The following is a 19871-nucleotide window of genomic DNA, read 5'->3' as shown; positions in this document are numbered from 1 at the left end:
CAGTCTAATGGGTGAAAGCGCTGGTTGCTCTGGGTTCCTCATGTGTGAACCGGCTGTTATGTCTTTTGCCAGGTTTACTTTTAGGCTTTCTCAGAGTGGACGAGGATATTGTATGAGCCAACTTTCCTGTCACTGGAACACAAAACCTCACACCAACCCTCGGGTGAAGTGAGGTTTAACCTGGCTCATGGTTTAAAATGTACTTGGCTGACTCCAAAAAAGAAACATCACAGAAGAAGGGCAATATATTTTAGTGACTTGTTGCACTGGATTCTATTCACAGTCAAGAATAATAGTGTATTATATATTTCAAAATTGCCAAATGATTCTTAATGTTCCCACCACAAAACTTGATACCAGGGTGAGGTGAAAAGTATGTGACTGAGTTTAATTGGAACTTACTGCAATGTATACATAGAGCAAAACTCCATACTGAACACCCGGAATATACAATCATTATTTTTCTATTAAAGATGAATCAGTAAGTAATCCATGAATTCCTCCTAACTTCATGTTACTGAAGTAGCAAACAGGTGGTCCAGAGCAATCAAATTCGGTTTGCGGCACTGACTGCAAGGGGAAGGGCCAACGGAAATGGTTTACCAGCTGGTCTTGCAGACCTAGCACTGTCCTGTTTGAGGCGTTCCAGTCAGTCTTGCACGATATTCGCTTATGGAGAACACAGTGTCGTTTTTTGATCGGTTTTATATGAAATAGTGGAATTGAATTACAAGGTCAGGACTTTTCATTGGAGAACTTATTGGTTTATTGAATTGCACTCAAGATTGCAGTGTTTAAATCAGCAAAAAAGGTCTTGCTCCTGAGATGAATTCTGAGATGAATCTAGGGAATCTGGTGGCCAACTCTCTCCATTTGAGGACATCAGCATGTCCAGTTAGAAGCTTGGCAAGCTAAAGGGCAGATCCCAATTTATGCTAACAAACTGTGTAGACTGACTCTATGCATCTTCCTGGAAGCATCTATTTGCACAAAACCAGTAGCAATCTGAGAGACTTTGGAGCTGCAAAACTCAGTTTTTTTCATTTTTCCTTGCAGCACCCACCAGGTCAGAGCTCACCCAGACGGCATTTTTGGGTCAATCAGTGACGTTGCCTTGTTTGTACTCATCCTGGTCTCCAAGCAGCAACAGCATGTGCTGGGGAAGAGGCGAGTGTCCCAATTCCAAATGCAACGAGGAGCTTATCCACACAGATGGAACTAAAGTGACCTCGCGGATGTCAGGACGATATAGACTTTGGGGGAATATCCAGAGGGGCGATGTCTCCTTGACCATCTTAAACACCCAGGAAGGGGACAGCGGGGTGTACTGCTGCCGCATAGAGGTGCCTGGCTGGTTCAATGATGTGAAGAGGAACATTCAACTGGTGCTGAGGAGAGGTGAGCAAATGGGACTCAGGTCTGGCGAAGGAGGAATTCACCAGTGGATGGGTAATGGATTCACTGGGAAGTGCTGAGGAGGTTGAACTTGCTTAAGCAAGGAGTGGAAATGATGCTCCATGGCAGAGAGCAGGCAGGGACATCGCCCATCAGAGCTGAGACAGACACAGAGGACATGGGATTTGGAGATAATCTTAGCAGTTGCCAGGGTTTTTCCTTCTGTTCCTCTCAGTTGTTTTTGATAAAATTTGGAATGTAATGGGAGTCCTAGAGATCTGAGCTGCATAGAATGAGCTGCACTGAGCCTGGGGTTGAATTATCTTAATGATAACCACAGTTCATGCTTGTCTTAATTGAATTTCCCACTCCTGAGCTCTGCTCCCAATAGACCAGTGCTTTGGAGAGCAGGGTCTCCATAGCTATATTTGTTAGGCTTTGCCAGTTTTCTAATACTCACTAAAATTGGGGACCAGTGGATGTGAACGCTTTTCATTAGAGAATTTTCTTATACATTAGTGTAATTAGAATCTTTTCCTCTTAAAACAACTACATGATCTAGAAGATATTATTCTGATTTGGCATAAGAGGACAATGACATTTATTGAAGGTAAATGACTCTAATTCCAGTATTTTCTTACCTGCTATAACTATCATTTTCTAATATACTTGTTAACCTCAGTATTCTACAGGGTCTTTTCCAAGTTCTATTGGAACAAGTGATGCCTTTCTATCTCATTGAAGTCTATGGGAATTTTGCATATCCTAGAAATAGTGAGATCCATAGAATAAATTGTGGGTAATAAACACAAAGGTAGATGTTGTTGGATTAATTGATGTTGACATGAATGGATCTTTGATATCAGAAGGAGACTGCATTCTCACTGTTGTCTGCCTATTACTTGCAGACACTCTTATGTGTATTGTATTCACAGCAGGGAACAAAATAAATATATTACCTGATATTTCTAATGGTGCTTACAGCTAGTAGAAGAAGGAGACCTTAAAGAATAACAATTAAGGGAAATATACGGTTATGAAATACAGCAAATGCTGTGATGGTAAAGTAAAAGAACACATGACAGACATTCCTGTTATTGTAGAACGCAGATATCCTTTTTGCAGAAGTGCCGTTGTAGCTGAACTCCAAAGGGTAAGGCATCATCAGCCTAGTGAATAAGAAGGAGCACAAATAGGACACCAAATGCCTATACCTGGAAGGACATTGGTGTGTTCAAAGAGCTGAAGAAACACCAGTTGTCTGAGACAAGTGAGAAGGAGAGAGTGATGACATGTGATTGGAAGCAAAGGAAGGATCAAGACAGGTGGTGCTTTTTAGGCCAAAGGGCTGGATTCTTAATCTTACAGGTAAGGAGGACCCCGTAGAAATTTTAAGCAGAGAAGTGGCACAAGTAGATTAGTAATTTTAAAAGATTACTCAAGCCATTTAAGTAGAATAGGTTGGTGGAGACAAAGAAGGCCAGTGGACCAGGTTAAAGAACCAGAATTGGAGAAAAATGGGCAAATCTCAGGTCTCTTTCTCCATCCTCTCTTGGTTACAGCCCCAACAACTACACGGCAAACAACAACCTCCCACCAAACTACCACCCCTGATTTGCTGACAACCACAGCTGTGCTGCCAACAGCAGGCATAACTACAGCAACCTCCAACCCAACCACCAGCCCTCACATGGCTACAACCGCAGCTGTGCTGCCAACAACGCTTGAGACTACAACAACCTCCCACCCAACCACCACCCCTCACATGGCTACAACCGCAGCTGTGCTGCCGTCGACCTTCGTGGCTGCACGGGAGCTCACAGCCAGAACCCCACTTCAGACAAAGGCCACCTCTGTCTTCACAACAACAGCAGCCATGTGCCCCCAGACAAGGCCGAGCTCTGGGCCCGAGATAGCACCGGAGCCTTCCATGGAAGGGCCCATCTCAGGGACAGGTACGTGGCAGAGATGGCTGTTTTTCCCTTCTGCTGGGCACGTGTACCTTGTTTTCCTTGGAAGACAGTCCTCCCACTGCAAGCGACAGTCCAGTGATGTGCTCTTGGTTCGTGTGTGTGTGTGTGTGTGTGTGTGTGTGTGTGTGTGTGTGTGTGTATTTGTGGGCCTTCCATAACAAATTCCACAGACTGTGTGGCTTAAACAACTGAAATTTATTTTCTCATAATTCTGGGTGTTAGAAGTCCAAGGTTAAGGTGTCAGCAGCTTTGGTTTCTTCTACGTCTTCTTTCCATGGTTTGTAGACAGCTGTTTTATCACTACATCTTCATGTGGTCCCCTATGACTGTCCTTCTGTGTCCTAATCTGATTTTAGGATACCAGCCATACTGGGTTAGTGTCTACCCATACACCCTCATTTTGCCTTACACTCCTCTTTAAAAGCCCTATCTAGAGTACAGTCATATTTAGAGGTACTGAGGGTTGGCATTTCAACAGATGAATTTTGGAGGGATACAGTGCAGCCCACAGTACTGGGCAGGTGTACATGTGTGTGTGTATGTGTGTGTGTGTGTGTGTGTGTGTGTGTGTGTGTAAAGATGTGATTTTGCTACATTGCTTCTTTTATTTTATTGCTTCTTTTTAAATTTGTGTGTGTGTGTTTCTGAGAAGTCAGACTTTGGGTTCTCTAGTTGATTCGCTGGAGTGTTGCCAGAGTTGTTTATTAAAGAACTAGGCCATGTTATTCTGGGTCAGACCCCAGCTCTCTCCTTTCTGGGATCAAGTCTTTGTCTAAATTAGAGATTGCTGAAGACAGCTCTCCGGATGGCTTCAGACATCCCTATGCTGAAATGGTTCTGTTCTATTTCTTTGTTTCCTTCTCTCTCTATCTCTTTTTTCTGCTTTTGAGTTTTCTTGGCCCTGCATTTTACACCTCTCACGTGATTAGTTTCATGGCTGATGTCTGTGTGTTGTGAAGAGTTCCAACATGTTTCAGTCTCTGATTCTGAGGTTGGAATATTGGAAAACAGTAACGAGAAGGTTAAAGGGTTTTCTAGGCATTTCAGCTGCTCAATAACACCTGGACAGTTCACGAAGCTGTAGAATATTGAGTAGTATAACTCTGTTGCACTTGGAGTTGTCATCAAAATCCAGGACCTCTACATTAACCAAGTTTTGTACTTTTAAAAAATTGCTACATACTATTAAACAACCATTTCAGAACACAATTTTTTTCTAAATATTCCTGCAATCTTTAAAAACTGGAAACATTCAAAGACACACAATGACTACAAAAATAGCTCGGAATCCCACTACACATACAACTATTAATGCAGGCATTTTCAGGTGCTTTTGTCAACAATTTTTCTCTTCCAGAATCAGGAACTTTTCTTCTCTCCAGTGACTCCCTGAGAAGCACCGAGGCGACTTCTGCAGACAGCAGCCTGCTCACTTCTGAAGGTGTGAGGACACGTGCTCTGTCTTCCTCGTGTTTTGCCCCAGGGAGAAGCAATCATGCGATCGTGACTCAGAGGAGTAGACACGATCTTGAGTCCTTTGAGTCATGAAACCCACCTGGGGCAAAATGATACCGGGGCTGCTGTTGTGGTTTCTCCCTTGCTGTGGCTCTTGGCGAGGGACGAGGGAGAGCTTGATTCTCACACGCACATCTCTGTGGTGGCTCCCTGCATCTCTGGCATATTTGCTATTACAATGGAGTCTAGCAATATCACCCTAATTCCAAGCCCATTGATTTTCTTTGTAGAAACCCAGTAAGTCTGTTTTCTCTTTTCCTTTTGTTTTTTCGAAGGATCCAAAGCCTGGGTTCGCTCATCAGCACCCCACATGACAAGGAAGGTGCGGAAAGCGGGTAAGTAACGCTGTGCCTTTTCCTCCAGGAGGCAAAGGAGCTGCGTTCTTGTGCATGGCTTACTTTGTGTGGGGAACAAGCTCACCCAGGCCTGCCCATCTTGGGATTCAGTCGTGTGGGCTGCACTGTGGTCCTATCCCACTTCCTCCCGCAAGGAGGGATGAAAGGGAAATTCACTGCAGGCATCAGGGGTGGCTTCTGCCCTCCTTTGCTCGTTTCCCAAGCCCCTGTACCAAGATCTCCGTTCTTCCTTAGCAACTTATGCGTAGAAGCTGAGAACAGTGGTAGATAAAGCAACTATTCATTCTTCAAGGTCATACTTTCTTACTTTAAGTCACACAGTCCTTACACTAATGTGCTTTAGTTAGGGGCACATAAGTACTGAAATAAACTTCTCTGTGAAACCCTGTCCCCAGTCCCAGAACTCTACTTTGAGGTAGTCACTGCTATGAGTTAAAGACTCTCAGACTACTCTGGATCTTCTTTCTATCTGCTTATGTGTGTTTATGGAACAGAAATATATTTTTATGGGTTGTGTATTTTTAAAAGTCATCAGCACCCATATGCAGCTTCATCTGTATTTGGCTTTATGCACTTAGTGTTATATGTTGGACTACTTTCTTTTCCAGTTGATGTAGAGATCTGCATCACCGTGTTAATTTGCTGTACGGTATTCCATAGCATGTGTTCTCACAGTATCTATTTACAGTTGAATGGTGTATAGCACTTAGTTTTTCACTAATATAAATAGTGTTGCTGTAAACACCCTCGAATATGTGTGCTTCCATAAGCATTTATGCAAATCTTTTTGTAGATAAGTTGGCGGCCAAGAAGTAGAAGTTCTAGGTTGAAAAACGTGCACTTTTATACTTAACAGATATTCCAAAATTGTTCAAGGGTAATATTGTGCTACTTGATGTTCCCTCCCCCAGAATATCTCCTTTCCCATATCCTCCCTACACTTGATATGACCATGTGTTTAATTTTCAGTCTCCTGACAAGAACGTGTCATCTTGTTCTTCTGTCTGATTAACAGAAGGTGTGGGCACATGTCTGCATGTTTACTAGCCAGAAAGCAGCTGTCCTTTAATTCTGCCTGGGAGGCAGTGTAAGATCACTCACACAGGCTCAGAACACAGGCGTGGAGGGACAGGCAGGGTACGTGGAAGGGGAGTAGGTTTTGAAGTAAGACTATAAATCAAGATGAAGCGCAAGGGTGATTGGATGTTGAAAAGCTTTGGCTTGTACGAACTCACACAGCGGGAACACAGAGACCTGGAATAGGATTTAACAGCTGAAGGGAAACTGGGTGCCGGGATTCAAACCTCCTTTGCTCATAGGATGGGGTACAAAAGAGAAAGACAGTGGAGAGTGGGGAGGGTGTGACAAAACTGTTATTCTCCATTCCATCTAAATCCTGGATTATTGCCCACTGAACTGTGAGGAGATGAGACATCACCTGTTGTCTTCCTGTCCTCTACACTACCCCTGGTAAGTTTCATTTCACTCCTGGTGTCCAAGTCCCAGGAGAGAGAATGCTTGCTGCAGGAGCCATGGGCTGTGCTGCTGAAGAAGTGCTTGCTATGAGACAGCCAGCCAGGCTCCAAGGCACATTTAGTCCTTATGGGAGAAACGAGTTTTATTGAATCCATATAAGATATGAACAGAAAATGTGCTAAATGGTTAAATTAAAAATATTATTACAGTAAAAGACAAAATACTGCCCCTCACTTCAAACACACTTGTGTCAACATTGCTGCCTCTTTCTGAAGCAGCTCTGGAAGTACTCTTTCCTGAGTGAGAGTCTGTAGTCATACCATTGTGGCTGCCTTGCTGTCCTGAATCCATTCAAAACATTTACTTTTGATGGTCATTTTGACTTTGGGGAAGAGCTAGAATTCATGTGATGCCATACTCCATGAATAAGGTGGATGAACATGCACTGTAATGTTTTTATTTGACAGAAATTGCCTTGCTTATGTTGAACTGATTCAGGACATCAAAGCAGCTACAATAGCACAAGTATAGATGCTCAGGCAACAGGATTTCTGGAACTGCTTCAGAAAGTGACAAGAAGAATGGGACAGGCATGGCTTTAACCAGGGAGGATATTTTCAGGAATATTAATGACAATGTATTTTTTGTTATAATAATTTTTTTTTAAATTTGAAGATATGGGTCTGATTTATTTCCCTTATGAGTATGGTCTCTAATTGCATCCATTTACCTGTAAAAGCCTCAAGTTTATCATTATTTATAGCTGAGTAATACTCCATTATATAAAAATACCACATCTTTTTGTCCACTCCTCAGTTTATGGGCATTTGGGTTGTTTCCAAGATTTAGCTAAGACAAGTGGTACTGCTATAAACATGGGTGCACATATATCACTGTGGTATGTTTTCATTTCTTCTGGAAAAATAGCCAGAAGTTGAATACCTGAGTCTTATAGAATCTGTAATCTTAGTTTTTTTGGGAATCTCCACCCTGATTTCCACAGTGATTGCACCTTGAAAGGAACAGTTAATGTTTAATTTTTTACCAATTTTGCATGCCTATATCTGGTAATCTGAACAACCACTTTGAAGGTAAAGGGATGCAATATAGCAACCATTGTTGATTTCCTATCATCTTGTTTTGAAATTCTGTATCATTTTTAATTTTTTTATTCTCTTTAATATAAAAAATCAAACATTTACTGTACTTTTCATTCACACCTTATAGTATGTGCTGGGTCATGAGCCATATCATTTAATATCTCTTTGGCAGATGTTCATGGCCCTATTTTACCTAAATTTCCCAAGGCCACAGCTCTCAAACGACAGATCCAGACAATCTAGCTCTCACTGCATGTTCTTAGATATTGCTTTATTTTACCTGGCCTTCCAGACTGAAATAAAAAGCTTTTATCATTGATCATCCCACTTTTTGTTGAAGTAAAACATCCACAATAATAACGGCTATTCCTACCTAGTGAGGACCCAACTGTGTATTAGGCACTGCTTCGAGAGTTTTAACATCCATTTTCATCTCAATGACCTTCTAGACAGGGGCAGATATTATTTCTACTTTACAGGTAAAGAAATGGAGGGTCCTAGTTTTTACTAGGGAAGCTAATGTCACGATCTTTCTTTCTTTTTTTTTGTTTGTTTTCCGGTGCTAGGAATTGAACTCACGACCTTGCACTTGCCAGGCAAGCACTGTGCCACTTAGCTAAATCCCTAGCCCCCCATGGTCTTTCTTTATTGATCTGCATTTTGTATGCATTATCTGTTTGTATTTTTTCACTAAGTCTCGGCTAAGCTAGGAGATCTGCAGCCCCAGAAATTTCTCCAATGTGGTCCAGGGAGGGGCCTGGTTCTCAGAAATGACTCTGGGTCATAGGGTGTTGGGACACTTGCTTCCAAGTCAATGAAATTAGAAACACAAGTCTCCTGGGAAGGATCTTCCACCTGTATTTGGGGGATACTGGACCCTCTGATGATTGTCAGGGTGGGTAAGGAGGAGAGAAGTAGCATTTGGAATTGGGTATCATTGCTCTCTGGCTTAGTACCAATAATTATCATGTGGAGAGCCTTTGTAGTCCTAAGATATGGGACCTCTCACACCTCCAGTTCCTTTTTCAGTAGTTCTGTACAAGTTTACTTACTGCATAGAATGATTTGGAAGCTCAATGAGTCAATGTTGTTGCTTTGTTAATTTTATGTTTTATAAAACAAATTCATGTTGTTGTAGTGAATACTGAATTTACATTTATATCTCATGTGTATGGGGCAATGATGTGGCAGTTGAGGGAAAGACATGATTTTTCGTCATGGCTGAGGATTATTTTGTAAAGTAAAGATGCACTGACTTGGGTATTTAACCAAGTGTTACATTTTTTAAAGCTTTGAAGGATTTTTTTCTTATGTTTTTAGTACATGTTTGCAGTACATAGTGATACAAAACTATGGGGAGTTGGTTCATGTACTTATCACATCTTAATTCTTTTTTTCCCTTCCCCTCCCTTTCCCCTCTCCCTCCATCTCCCGGTCCTCTTCCCTTTTACAAAAGTATCTGTCTCACTGTTTCCGACTACCTACATTTGATTTTGTTATGTCTGCCTTATTTAAGTGAGAGGTGCTAGAATCCCACCGTGCTTTGTAAAACAGTTCACATGCTCCTCAATTTTCTCTCTACTCTGTTCCTTTATTTTTTTATTTTAAAGATAAAAGATCAAAAACGTCGTAACAAACACACATACATTTAGAAAATAATACAAAAACAATACAAGCAATACAGAATCTCAGACAAGGTGATAGGAAATTAACAATGGTTGTATTTCATATTGATATCTTCAATTTGGATACTCAGATAAACAAATATAGGCATGTAAGATTGATCCTACACTTAAACATTAACTGTTCCTTTCAACAGAGCTACAAAAGTCAGTAGTACCACTATGTTAGTTATTCTCTGTGTGTGTGTGTGTGTGTGTGTGTGTGTGTATATATATATATATATATATATATATATATGTCCCCTTCTTTTTTTTTCTCTTTTCCCTCATCCCAGTTGTTCTTTCCTTTTGATCAGTTTCCTTCCCTTTCACAATGTCTATTGTACCTCCTAGATTTTATTCACTCTTTCAGATTCTTACACTAGTGAGATAACATAGTGTTTACACATGCAGGTCTGATTTATTTCACTTATAAGTATAGTCTCTAGTTGTGTCCATTTCCCTATAAAAGCCTCAAGATTTTCTTTATAGCTGGCAAAAAAGGACAGAGTCTTCCTTTATTTTTTGATATGGGTCTCACTCCATAATTCAGACCAACCTCACACCTGTGATGCTCCTGCCTCAGCCTCTCCAGGGCTCAGAAGTATGCACTATTGTGCCTGGGTCTTCTTTCATGATTAAATACACAGACCTCACCCAAATTTGCCTTGGGAACTAAGGAACTTCTGACACATGTATGTTATTTCCTGTGCATTTATTCATTTAAGCAAGCTGGGCTGTTTGTTCACTATATGTATTAAAAACATGTAGAAGCCTCCAGAATTTACAGAAAGTGTATGAATTCAATAGCTATGCATCTTCACTTTCAAATGGAGTTTGGAAATTCTGTATTCGGATTAGTACTGCTAGGCAAGGTCAGCAGATTGAGCTCTGAATGGAAGTCAGCAAATCTAGGTCCCAGGCACTTCCTTTGTCGCTGCTGTGAAACGTGGAGCAAACAAACCTTTCTTGGCCTCAACTTCTCTCTCCACCAAAAGGAAGAAAATTGAATTTGAGGCAGCACTTTTGAATCCCTTCCAACTGTAAAATATTCAGATTGCAATATTTCAGATCCATTTGCTATCTTTTGTATTTTTATAAATTTAAAAATTCGCATGAGTACATGTTTGCACTGCATGTACCTAACACATCTGAGTTTCTTCTGGGGTTTTGAAGACCATACCACCCATGATCCAGAGAGGGCAGATAAGCCACAGGCTGCCCATGACAGAGAAGCAATATCTATGCAGGCTTGCAGATGTCAGCTTTAAACTTCTAGGGCTGCCTTAAGATTGGGTTGTTGAATTCACCTATTTCAGAACTGAGTTTGCTTTTCAAGTAGAGATATATGAGTCTTGGTGTCTTCAATTAGGCTTTTTTTTTTTTTTTTTTTGGTACCAGGAATTGCACTCACGACCTCATGCTTACCAGGTAGGCGCTGTACTGCTGAGCTATATCCCCGGTACTCTTGGTGTCTATGAATTCAATGATGCATCAACATATGTGACATGAGTTTTAATATGTACCCACTGAGAAGATAGAGTGCTCATTTCTGGTTGATTTCTGACTAGAAGCCCTCTGACTAGACAGTTTTTGTTTTCAAGTAGGATTTTAATACGCTTTTTGTTTTCTGTGAAAATGATTATAATAAAGCTTTTTTTGAACTCATAACTGGGTTCAAATTCTGTTTGGTTACCTTGGGCAAGTGATTTAACCTCTCTGTGAGCCTCAGTTTTCAAGTCTGTAAAGCAAGTTTTGTAAGCATTGAATGGGATAATTTACTTGTAGTGTTTGGCTTTGTGTCAGGCATATAGTGCTCCATAAACTAATTCTAAGAGGGAGTCTCTTAGTACTTTAAAGCATAGTTTTACTAATGACGTGGGAACAGGGATGATATTTAAAGTGCATTCTTACAAGAACTCCAAAGTTTCAATTCCTTTAGAGAGTTGTACATAACATGTAGTGCTTTGAGCTGTGTTGAGACATAAGTTCTTGTCTACCACCCCAGGCATCACCATGTGGGAAGGAAGTGCTTCATCACATTGTGTTCTGACCTTAAGGCTCTCAATAACTATCCTCAGATAGAATAAATTTAATTTTCTCCAGAATGGATGTTATTTATTTAATAGAGTAAAAGAAGGACAACATAGTAATAGGGGGATTTGCTGAATTACAGACAAAGTGGTAGGACAATATCAATGGTTGTTATTTTACCTATTAGTATCTTCAAGATAGTTTCTGAGGAAAACTAATAGACAGCTAATAGTGAGTTACAGACAAAAGTGGTAGGAAATTATCAATGGTTGTTGTACTGTACTTTGGTTTCTTCAAAGTGGTTTCTAGGGAAAACAAATAGAGCTATACATGAGTGATCAATTAAATAATCATTGACCATTCTCAATGGTTGTTGAAAACACATAGTAATAAACATACATCCATTTATGAAATAGCATAGGAACAATACAAACATTACAGAGTTATGGACAGATTGGTGGGAAATTATCAATGGCTGCTGTAATACATGTTGGTATCTTCAAAGTGGTTTCTCAGGAAAACAAAGATATGTAAGAAAGTTCTAACGAGTAGTTACAGCCTAAGGGTTGTGAAAAATAGCAGATTACCTCTTCATCAGTGACTCCTTTCACTGAGGTGTGATGGCTGGAAGGAAGGCCAGGATAGAAAAGAAGGATGGAGAGACTAGCACCAGTGTTCAGCAATAGGCTGTTTACTTTTTCCTCTGTAGTCATGATTACAGGGGTCTCCTCCTTGAAGATAATGGTCTGGCCAGAGGAGAAGGCAGAGTATGCCCTGGGCCCCTTCATTGCTGTTGGACCAGCTGGTAGGAGGGGTCTGAGCTCTGGGGCCTTTGCTTCAGAGGGCAGTCCAACCTCTAGTGGTCACCTTTACTGTCAGGGCATGGCCCAGGGGGCTTCTTAGGGCAGTCCCTCTTGAGGTGGCCTGGCTTTTGACAGTGGTAGCAGATGAATGTAGTCAATGAGTTCTTCTTGGGACCCCAAGAATCAGACTTAGGGTCTGTTTCTCTTAGTGCTGCAACAAAGGCAGCTGTTTTTTCTCAGTCTCTTTGTTTTCTCCTCTTGGCCTCCTCCTCATGGCTATAAAATACTGAGGAGGCAATTCTTACTAACATCTCAAGTGAGTTATCTGGGGCAAAAGCCATTTTTTGTAGCTTTTTTCAACTATTTGGGGCTGACTGAGTAATAAACTTATCTTTAAGAATAGTTTGTCCCTCTATTGAACTGGGATCCAGGGAAGTATGCTTTATCAATGCCTCTTGTCTAAGAAAGCAGAGCGGTGTTCTCTCCAGCTTCCCAGTGCATTGGGGTCCCGCAACCATTTAGTGTCCTCTCCCCAACCGTCAACACAGGTGGCAGGAACATGTGGATGAAGTCCTCGGCCCGCTAGTCAGTCTCAGCACCATCAGATGCAAAGTGTTCCAGGTAGGTAACCTAGACACATACCTTCTCCATGAAGGTGGTTCTTCAGAATCTGAATATTGGGCACCCATGTAATCCATGAAGTCTCGGTGCAGACCTCTCCAGAGCTCCACTAGCTCCTCCACTGCAGTCTGTACAGTTAGGGGAAGAATGGCCTCCAGGGGGTCTCGCCAGGTATCATGCAAAGTTCTCCTTTTTTCCAGCTCCTGAATGGGTCCTGCATCCCCAGTCAGCTTGACCTCTGAGTCTTTGGGTGTCGGTACTCTTGTGTTCACCGCGTCCTTGTTCATCAGCTGCTCCTCTGCTGACTCCAGACCTTTCTGGCTTTCAAGGGCAGGGCCAAGGGCGACCCGCTGTGTGGCATATTTTCCCAGAGGTTTCTCCATGTCGTGATGGGTCATGCATGTCTCTGGGCCAGCCTACTGTGTTGGTGCTTCTCTGTGGCATGGCGTTTCTTGACTGCGCAGTGGCGGCCATCCCAAGGGCCAGTGCACGTCTCCATGCCACTTCCTGGGTGCCTGCTGCCTGCCCTTCCAGGCACCTGTGTGGCCTCCCGGAGCGGGCGCCTGTGGCCTGCCTGCCTCCCAGGGCACCCGTGTGGCTGGGTGCGCTGGGCCCCAAAGGGCCCACACTCCCCAGAATAGATGTTTTTGCACCAGTAGACTAACTATCCCATGATTCAAGTCTTTCTGTCAAGTGCTAGAAAGTACATAGTTTAGGCTTTGGGGACTGCACAGTCTAATCTGTATTGCAACTACTCAGCTCTGCCACAGGGTGAAAGAGCTGTAGCTGAGATGTAAGGAATGGGGGCCCCTGTGCTTTAATAAAACTTTATTAATGCACCCAGAAATTTGAATTTGTATAGGTGTTATGCTTTACCAAAATTTTTCTTTGGATTTTTGCCATCCCTGTAAAACTGTTCTCAGCTCATAGGCTGTGCAAAAACAGGCAGTGAACTGTTGGCACTCAGGTTGTGCTTTGCAACCCATGATCTCTACCTCAGACAGATGGTTCCTTATAAAGGGCAGATGTGAAGCCACTTCCCTAGGGCTCTTCTAGACCATTCACTGAGCATTGCCTCCTGTCCCAGCAGGTTTCAAGGCCTTAGAAAGTACAGGTGGTGTTCTTAATGTTACCACTTTCTTGTCTCAACTTAGTTACTCTTCAGAATATATGCATGCTCTTGTAAAACAGAAAGTTCAAATGTGGTAACAGAAAGTTCATTCCGCTTTGTCTCTCCTGGAGCAAAAGATAATTGCTGCATTGTTTTGGGTGAAGTCCTTTCAGACTGTTTTTCCAATAACATAGTGATATACGCTACCTTTTTTTAAAAAAACAAAATGTCTTTCATTCTTTTACAAAATCATTCTATGTTCTTTTTAACCCTCTTTAAAATTCATTCAACAAATTTACTCTATAAGTTTTCATTGCAAAGCTACTATACACCACATGTGCATTAGACTGAATGATATGAAATAGTTCTTATGTAAGCCATTCTTAAAGACCTTTTTAGTCTGAAATAATTTTAGACTCACAAGAATTGTAAAAACAGAATGGTTTCCTATACATTATTCCAGCATCTGCTGATGGTAGCATTTTACGTACATTGTCAAAATCAGTAACTTGATGTTGTTACAACAGAATCAACTAGTATATAAGCCTGCTCAGTTTTTAAAAATTAATTTCATTGGTACACTTTTGATATGTCTAAAGGTAACATTCATCATAGGGAATTTGTACCTCTACATAACATATCTTGATTCTTCTATTTTTTTCCCTGTTCCCCTCCCCTCCCTTCAACCCTTCTTCCCCTCCTAGTTTACAAAAGCTCTATTTCATTTTCCCTTCTGTCTCTTTCTCTCTTTTCCCCTTCCTTGTCAGTTTTTAATACATTCATTATTTTAATTTGTATCTATAAAAATAACATATATCCTAATCTGTCTACCTGTTGACTTACTTATGTATCTACCTGTTGACTTACTATGTATCTGTCAGTCTTTCTATGTGCAGTGTCTTGCATGGCAGGTCTTTTACTTCTAGGAGTGTCCTTTCCTAACAACATCACCCAAAGTCATTTTTGGCTGTGGAGCAGCCGATGTCTTTTCTTTTCTTTTTTTTTTGGTACCAGGAATCGAACTCAGGACTCTGCGCTTGCCAGGCAGGCGCTTGTGCCACTAACTATATTCCCAGCCTGGTTAGTGGATTTCTAACAGCTCTCTTCAAATTTCCTCTTAGGAGGTCTCTGTGGCCTTACTTCACATGAATGACACACACCACAAGAGTGTACTCTTAGCCCAGCCATCCTGGAGACTTTCCAGTGATTAACACATGATCCACACAGTATTTTATAGTTAAAAATCCCTATTTGAAAGAATGTACAAATTCTACAAATGAATTAATAAAAAATTTAACTGTGTATGTCTCCATTCAAAGCCAGATGTATTCTTAGCATTTCTTTTCAGTTTTCTTTGGGGAGAAAGAAGTGTACTGGTGTTCTTGTGTATATTATTAAATATTTTCACATTCATTGCTTATACTGAGGATAGTATTAAATCTTTTTAAAAGGTTACAGTTATGATTTCCTCAGGTCATTTAAATTCTTTGTAGTAAGATATCCAGAATTATAGAGGTTAAAAAAGACCTAGGGGATCAGTTGATGAAACACCAGTCTTGTCAAATAAAGAATCTGTCAATCAGAGGAGGAAAGTGTTTAGCCCAAGGTCACACAGCAAGGAAGCCTGGGATAAATACTTAATGATTGCAGAGAATGTTCAGGATGCCAGAAAAATGGAGTCTATGTGGCAGCACTTGGCATAGTTTAAAATCAGGGGCTAAGTGTCATAGGAATTCCATTTTCTAGAGTATCCATTATTACCAAGAAATCATAAACCAAAATGCCAACTTATTGATTTACTGTGAGAGTTCTAGCTATCAAGAGCTCTACATATTAGTACTTTTCCATGTGAATATATTCTCATTCTTTAGGAAAATGTGATATAAATTCAGAAGTTTTGGTGACTATGTGGAAATTCTGGGGCAAAGAAGGGTTAATGTAAGATTCTCTTGTGCTTATACTTTAATTAATAAATTTTAACATAATGCACAAAAAAGCCAAATGTACAAAAAGCTTTCAAATGAAATCAGTCTTCCCTTGATCTTTTTTCATCCAAGCCCAGAAGCACTGTTCTCTTGAATAAGTCTTAATGACTAGTGTTCCTGTGTGAGTTTATTGTTGCAGCTACAATAATTATCACAAACCTAGTGGCTTATAACAGATAACCTTTCTATCTTATAGTTCTGGAGGTCAGAATTTCTAACATTAAGGTGTTGTCAGGGCTATGTTCCATCTGGATGCCTTAGAACAGAATATTTCCTTACCTTTTCTAGTTTCTAGAAACCACCTGTGTTCCTTGGCTTGTGGCCCCTTCTTCGACTGTCAAGGCCAGCAATGTGGCTCTCTTAGTAACTTTTCTTGTTGCTGAGACAAAATACCCAACACCCAAAGTTAAAGGAGGAAAATTTTATTTGGCTGAAAGATTGTAGAGATTGAGTCCATAATTGGCTGGCTCCAAGGCAGGGGGGTATGGCAGAGGGGCAATGCAGGGGAAAAACTGTCCATGGTGTGTAGCAGGCTAGGCAGAAGGCAGCAAACAGAGTGAAACAGTGAAGCAGCAGTGACAGCAAGTGATGGCAATAGCCCTCCTTCTGTCCCTTATATTCCATCCAGGCTACTCACCCTAAGAACTTACACACAAGCATGCCATCATTAATCTTAGCATCACATCCTTAATCCCAACATCAAACACCCTAGATTTATCCAACTCTGGAAAACCCCTCCTATGACTTCATGAGGCTTTGAGGTGGGACATCTAAATGTAAGTCATAACACTAGCATCTTCGTATCTCTTTCTGTTTGGTTTCTTGGTCACATCTCCTTTCTTTGATCTTTGTGCTTCCTTTTTATGTAGGCCCTTGGGATTGATTATATAGGGCCCACTGGATAATCCAGTGCTATGAATTGTATCCAGATATTCCCTCAAAGTCTCATGTGCCCATAGGTGGCCTTTTTGGAGGTGGCTGGATCTAAGGTGAGTGAATACAGATTAAGGGCATGTAATAACTAAGTTAGTCCACGATTGATTTAGCATAGTTCTGGGTCTGGATGATGGAGAGGCCCACTCTGTATGTGAGTGGCACCAACCAATAGGCTTGCAGCCTGGATGAGACAAAAAGGAAAGAGTGTTTGCCTCCTGCTTGTCCTGCCATGGACCATGTCTCCTCTGTGATGACCTTTTTGCCTTGCCGTCCAACCTTGGAGTCAGCCAACTATGGACTCAAACCTTTACAAACTGTGAACTAACATAAACCTTTCCTCTTTTAACTTTGGCTATTGGGTGTTTTGTCCCAGCAATGAGAAAGTAGCTAAGACATCCAGGATAAACCTCCCATCTCAGATCCTTAACCGGGTCACAATGCAAAGACTCTACCTCTAGTAAAGGTTAGGGTTAGGGTTAGGATAGTCTGTCGTTCTGAGTGGATGTGATTTGGGGGGCAGTGAATACTATGCAACTCACTACAATTCACCTCACAGAGAATAGTTTCCTAGCAAGTTCTGAGAGTCTCCTGTTTTTATGTGAAATTTGCCTTGTACTGAGCTTGTGGACCAGTGTTCAGGGGCTTAAGAATCTGAGTAGCAGAAAACACAAAAAGCATGAAAACCAGTAGTCTTGACTTGTGCAACCTCTCGCCCTAGGCACTAACCTGGCTCTTCTCCGTAAGGAAAACAGTCACCATCTTGTATCTTATGTCTATATTCTGTGCATAATGTTGGAAGCTTTGTGGTGCTTCCCTCAAGAGTTTTTGGCATTTTCTAAAGGATAAGAGAGAAAAGGTGCTGCGTGGTATCAGGCAGCAGTGCCTGTGATTGTGAAGTATCTCTCCCATCAGACAATTTAAAACATAGGTGAACTTTGATCAAAGTGACCCAGACTGGCTTTTCTCTTTGCTGGTTTCAATCTCAGACAAGTGAGTGTAATACAGCAAAGTTTTGACAGAACGGGGGCGATTTCTGGAGTTTTGAATTCCTACCTGCAACTTCCAGCTCTAGAGCATAATTGCAGAGAGCAAAGCAACAATAACTTAGTTGTAGGATCTGAGAACATGTTGTATTTCCTTCTTAGGTTTTTATGCTCCTAGGCATTCTACAGATTATTTTCCCTGAAGAACAAATAAGCTCTCCGGTCCCAATTATGAGCCTTACAAAATCTATCACATTTATTCTGCCTTAAGTATGAGGAAGATGGAGGGGAATACTTAATGTTCAACTTCAGGAATTATTAGCCTAGATATTTGTTATAGTCAGAGTTTCTGTGTGGTTTTGCATTCTGTTTCTATTTTAAGCATTTATTATAGATATGATTTTTCATCATTCCTAGATTTTTTTCCCCTTGCTTTGGCTTCTAACATTGCTTTTTCTTTCTGATGTCCCTCACCATTTCTTCGAGTTCTTTCTTTCTTCTCTTCCACCTTCTGCATCCACATTTGGTAGGAGTGGTGATACTGGGAATTGGACCCAGGACCATCAACCTGAGCTACATCCTCAGACCTGTTTTTTTTTCATTTTGAGACAGGATGTCTCTAAGTCCCCAAGTTGTCCAGGTTGAGCTTGAACTCACAGTCCTCCTGTCTCAGCCTCATAGAGTTCAGGGGTTACAGGTATGCAATAGAACACCTGACTGGTCTGCTTACACTTTTATGCTGCTATTTTCTAGGATTCTTGTTCCTCTCTCTGGACCTGCAATCTTTGGATTTTTCATCTGTTTTGAAGATTTAAATTGCTCCCTAGACACTAATGACTCCTAAGTCAGTATCTCCAACTTTTTCAAACTTGCATCAGATTCAGATGTATCAAGTGCTGACTAGGTAAATAGTGTGAGTACTTTACACTCTGTGCTCCTGACTGCAAGCCCGTCACCCTCTCCTGCAAATTTGCACCTCTGCTCTCCTTGTCCTTCTCCTCATCTTAGTCAACAGACAGCCAGGCCACAGACTGCTGTGCAGAGCAGGGATCTGTGAGTTATCTAAGACTCTTCTTTCTTCCTCATTCCAAATTCAATGTGTCTGTCCTGCCCATTTCCCTTCTAATATCTGTGTCCACCCTGTCATTCCTGCTAGCTGTGAAATCTCTATCCCCACTTCATTTTTGCTATCTGTGAGCCTCAGACCTGGAGTTCCTGCTAACTCCTCCTTGAACTATTCTATTGTCCGCCTGCCTAGATCTATCCTATGGAGACAGTTCTGTGATTTCTTGCTGCCTGAGAGTCACCAACTTACCAATGTGAAAACAAGGCTCTTCCTGACCAGTTCTGGGCACCCCAGCCCTGCCTTCCTCTGCCACTGTCTGCCCCTTCTGTCAGCACCTGTGCAGATGCCTGGGGCTGAATGTGGGTGCTAGACTGATTTATGCTTCCCTAGCTTGGCTGGTACTGCTGCATCCACTTGAAACAACCTTCTCACCAGGATGTGGCTGGCTAATTGCTATACAGCTTTATCTCTGATTAGGCGTTACTCATTCAACAAACATTGAGCACATAGTATGTACTAGGCAGTGTGGGGTCCTATCTCTACCCTGGGCCTGCTAGGCTCAAAAGATCTTTTGGTCTTTCTTTTGTACTGTAAATTCTTTGTGGGTGCTGGGCATGGTGGCACACACCTGTCATCCCAGCACTTTGAAAAGCTGAGGCAGGAAGATCACAAGTTTGAGCCTAGCAAGGGCAACTTAGCAATTTAGGGAGACCTGTTTCAAAATAATGATGATGATGATGATGATAATGATAATGATAAAAGATTTGGAGATGTAGCTCAGTGCGAAGGGCCTGGGTTCAATTCCCCAGTATCTCTCTCTCTCTCTCTCTCTCTCTCTCTCTCTCTCTCTCTCTCT

General features: G+C 41.5%; 1 protein-coding gene across 3 annotated transcripts in view; it reads left to right on the top strand.

The window, feature by feature from the left end:
• Timd4 (T-cell immunoglobulin and mucin domain containing 4) overlaps nt 1–19871 on the top strand; it is a 28630-nt gene that overhangs the window by 2990 nt on the left and 5769 nt on the right. For all 3 annotated transcript variants that reach the window (XM_013506895.1, XM_013506900.1, XM_013506889.1), the window contains exons 2-5: nt 1057–1398; nt 2958–3350; nt 4726–4809; nt 5159–5218. In XM_013506895.1, the coding sequence (XP_013362349.1) occupies nt 1057–1398; nt 2958–3350; nt 4726–4809; nt 5159–5218 (879 nt within the window). The remainder of the gene's footprint in view (nt 1–1056; nt 1399–2957; nt 3351–4725; nt 4810–5158; nt 5219–19871) is intronic.

Source organism: Chinchilla lanigera, unplaced genomic scaffold (genome assembly GCF_000276665.1).
Source record: "Chinchilla lanigera isolate Chin_1 unplaced genomic scaffold, ChiLan1.0 scaffold00007, whole genome shotgun sequence".
NCBI classification, from domain to species: domain Eukaryota; kingdom Metazoa; phylum Chordata; class Mammalia; order Rodentia; family Chinchillidae; genus Chinchilla; species Chinchilla lanigera.
Note: the sequence above shows the minus strand (reverse complement) of the source record. Positions and strands in the feature narration are given on the sequence as shown.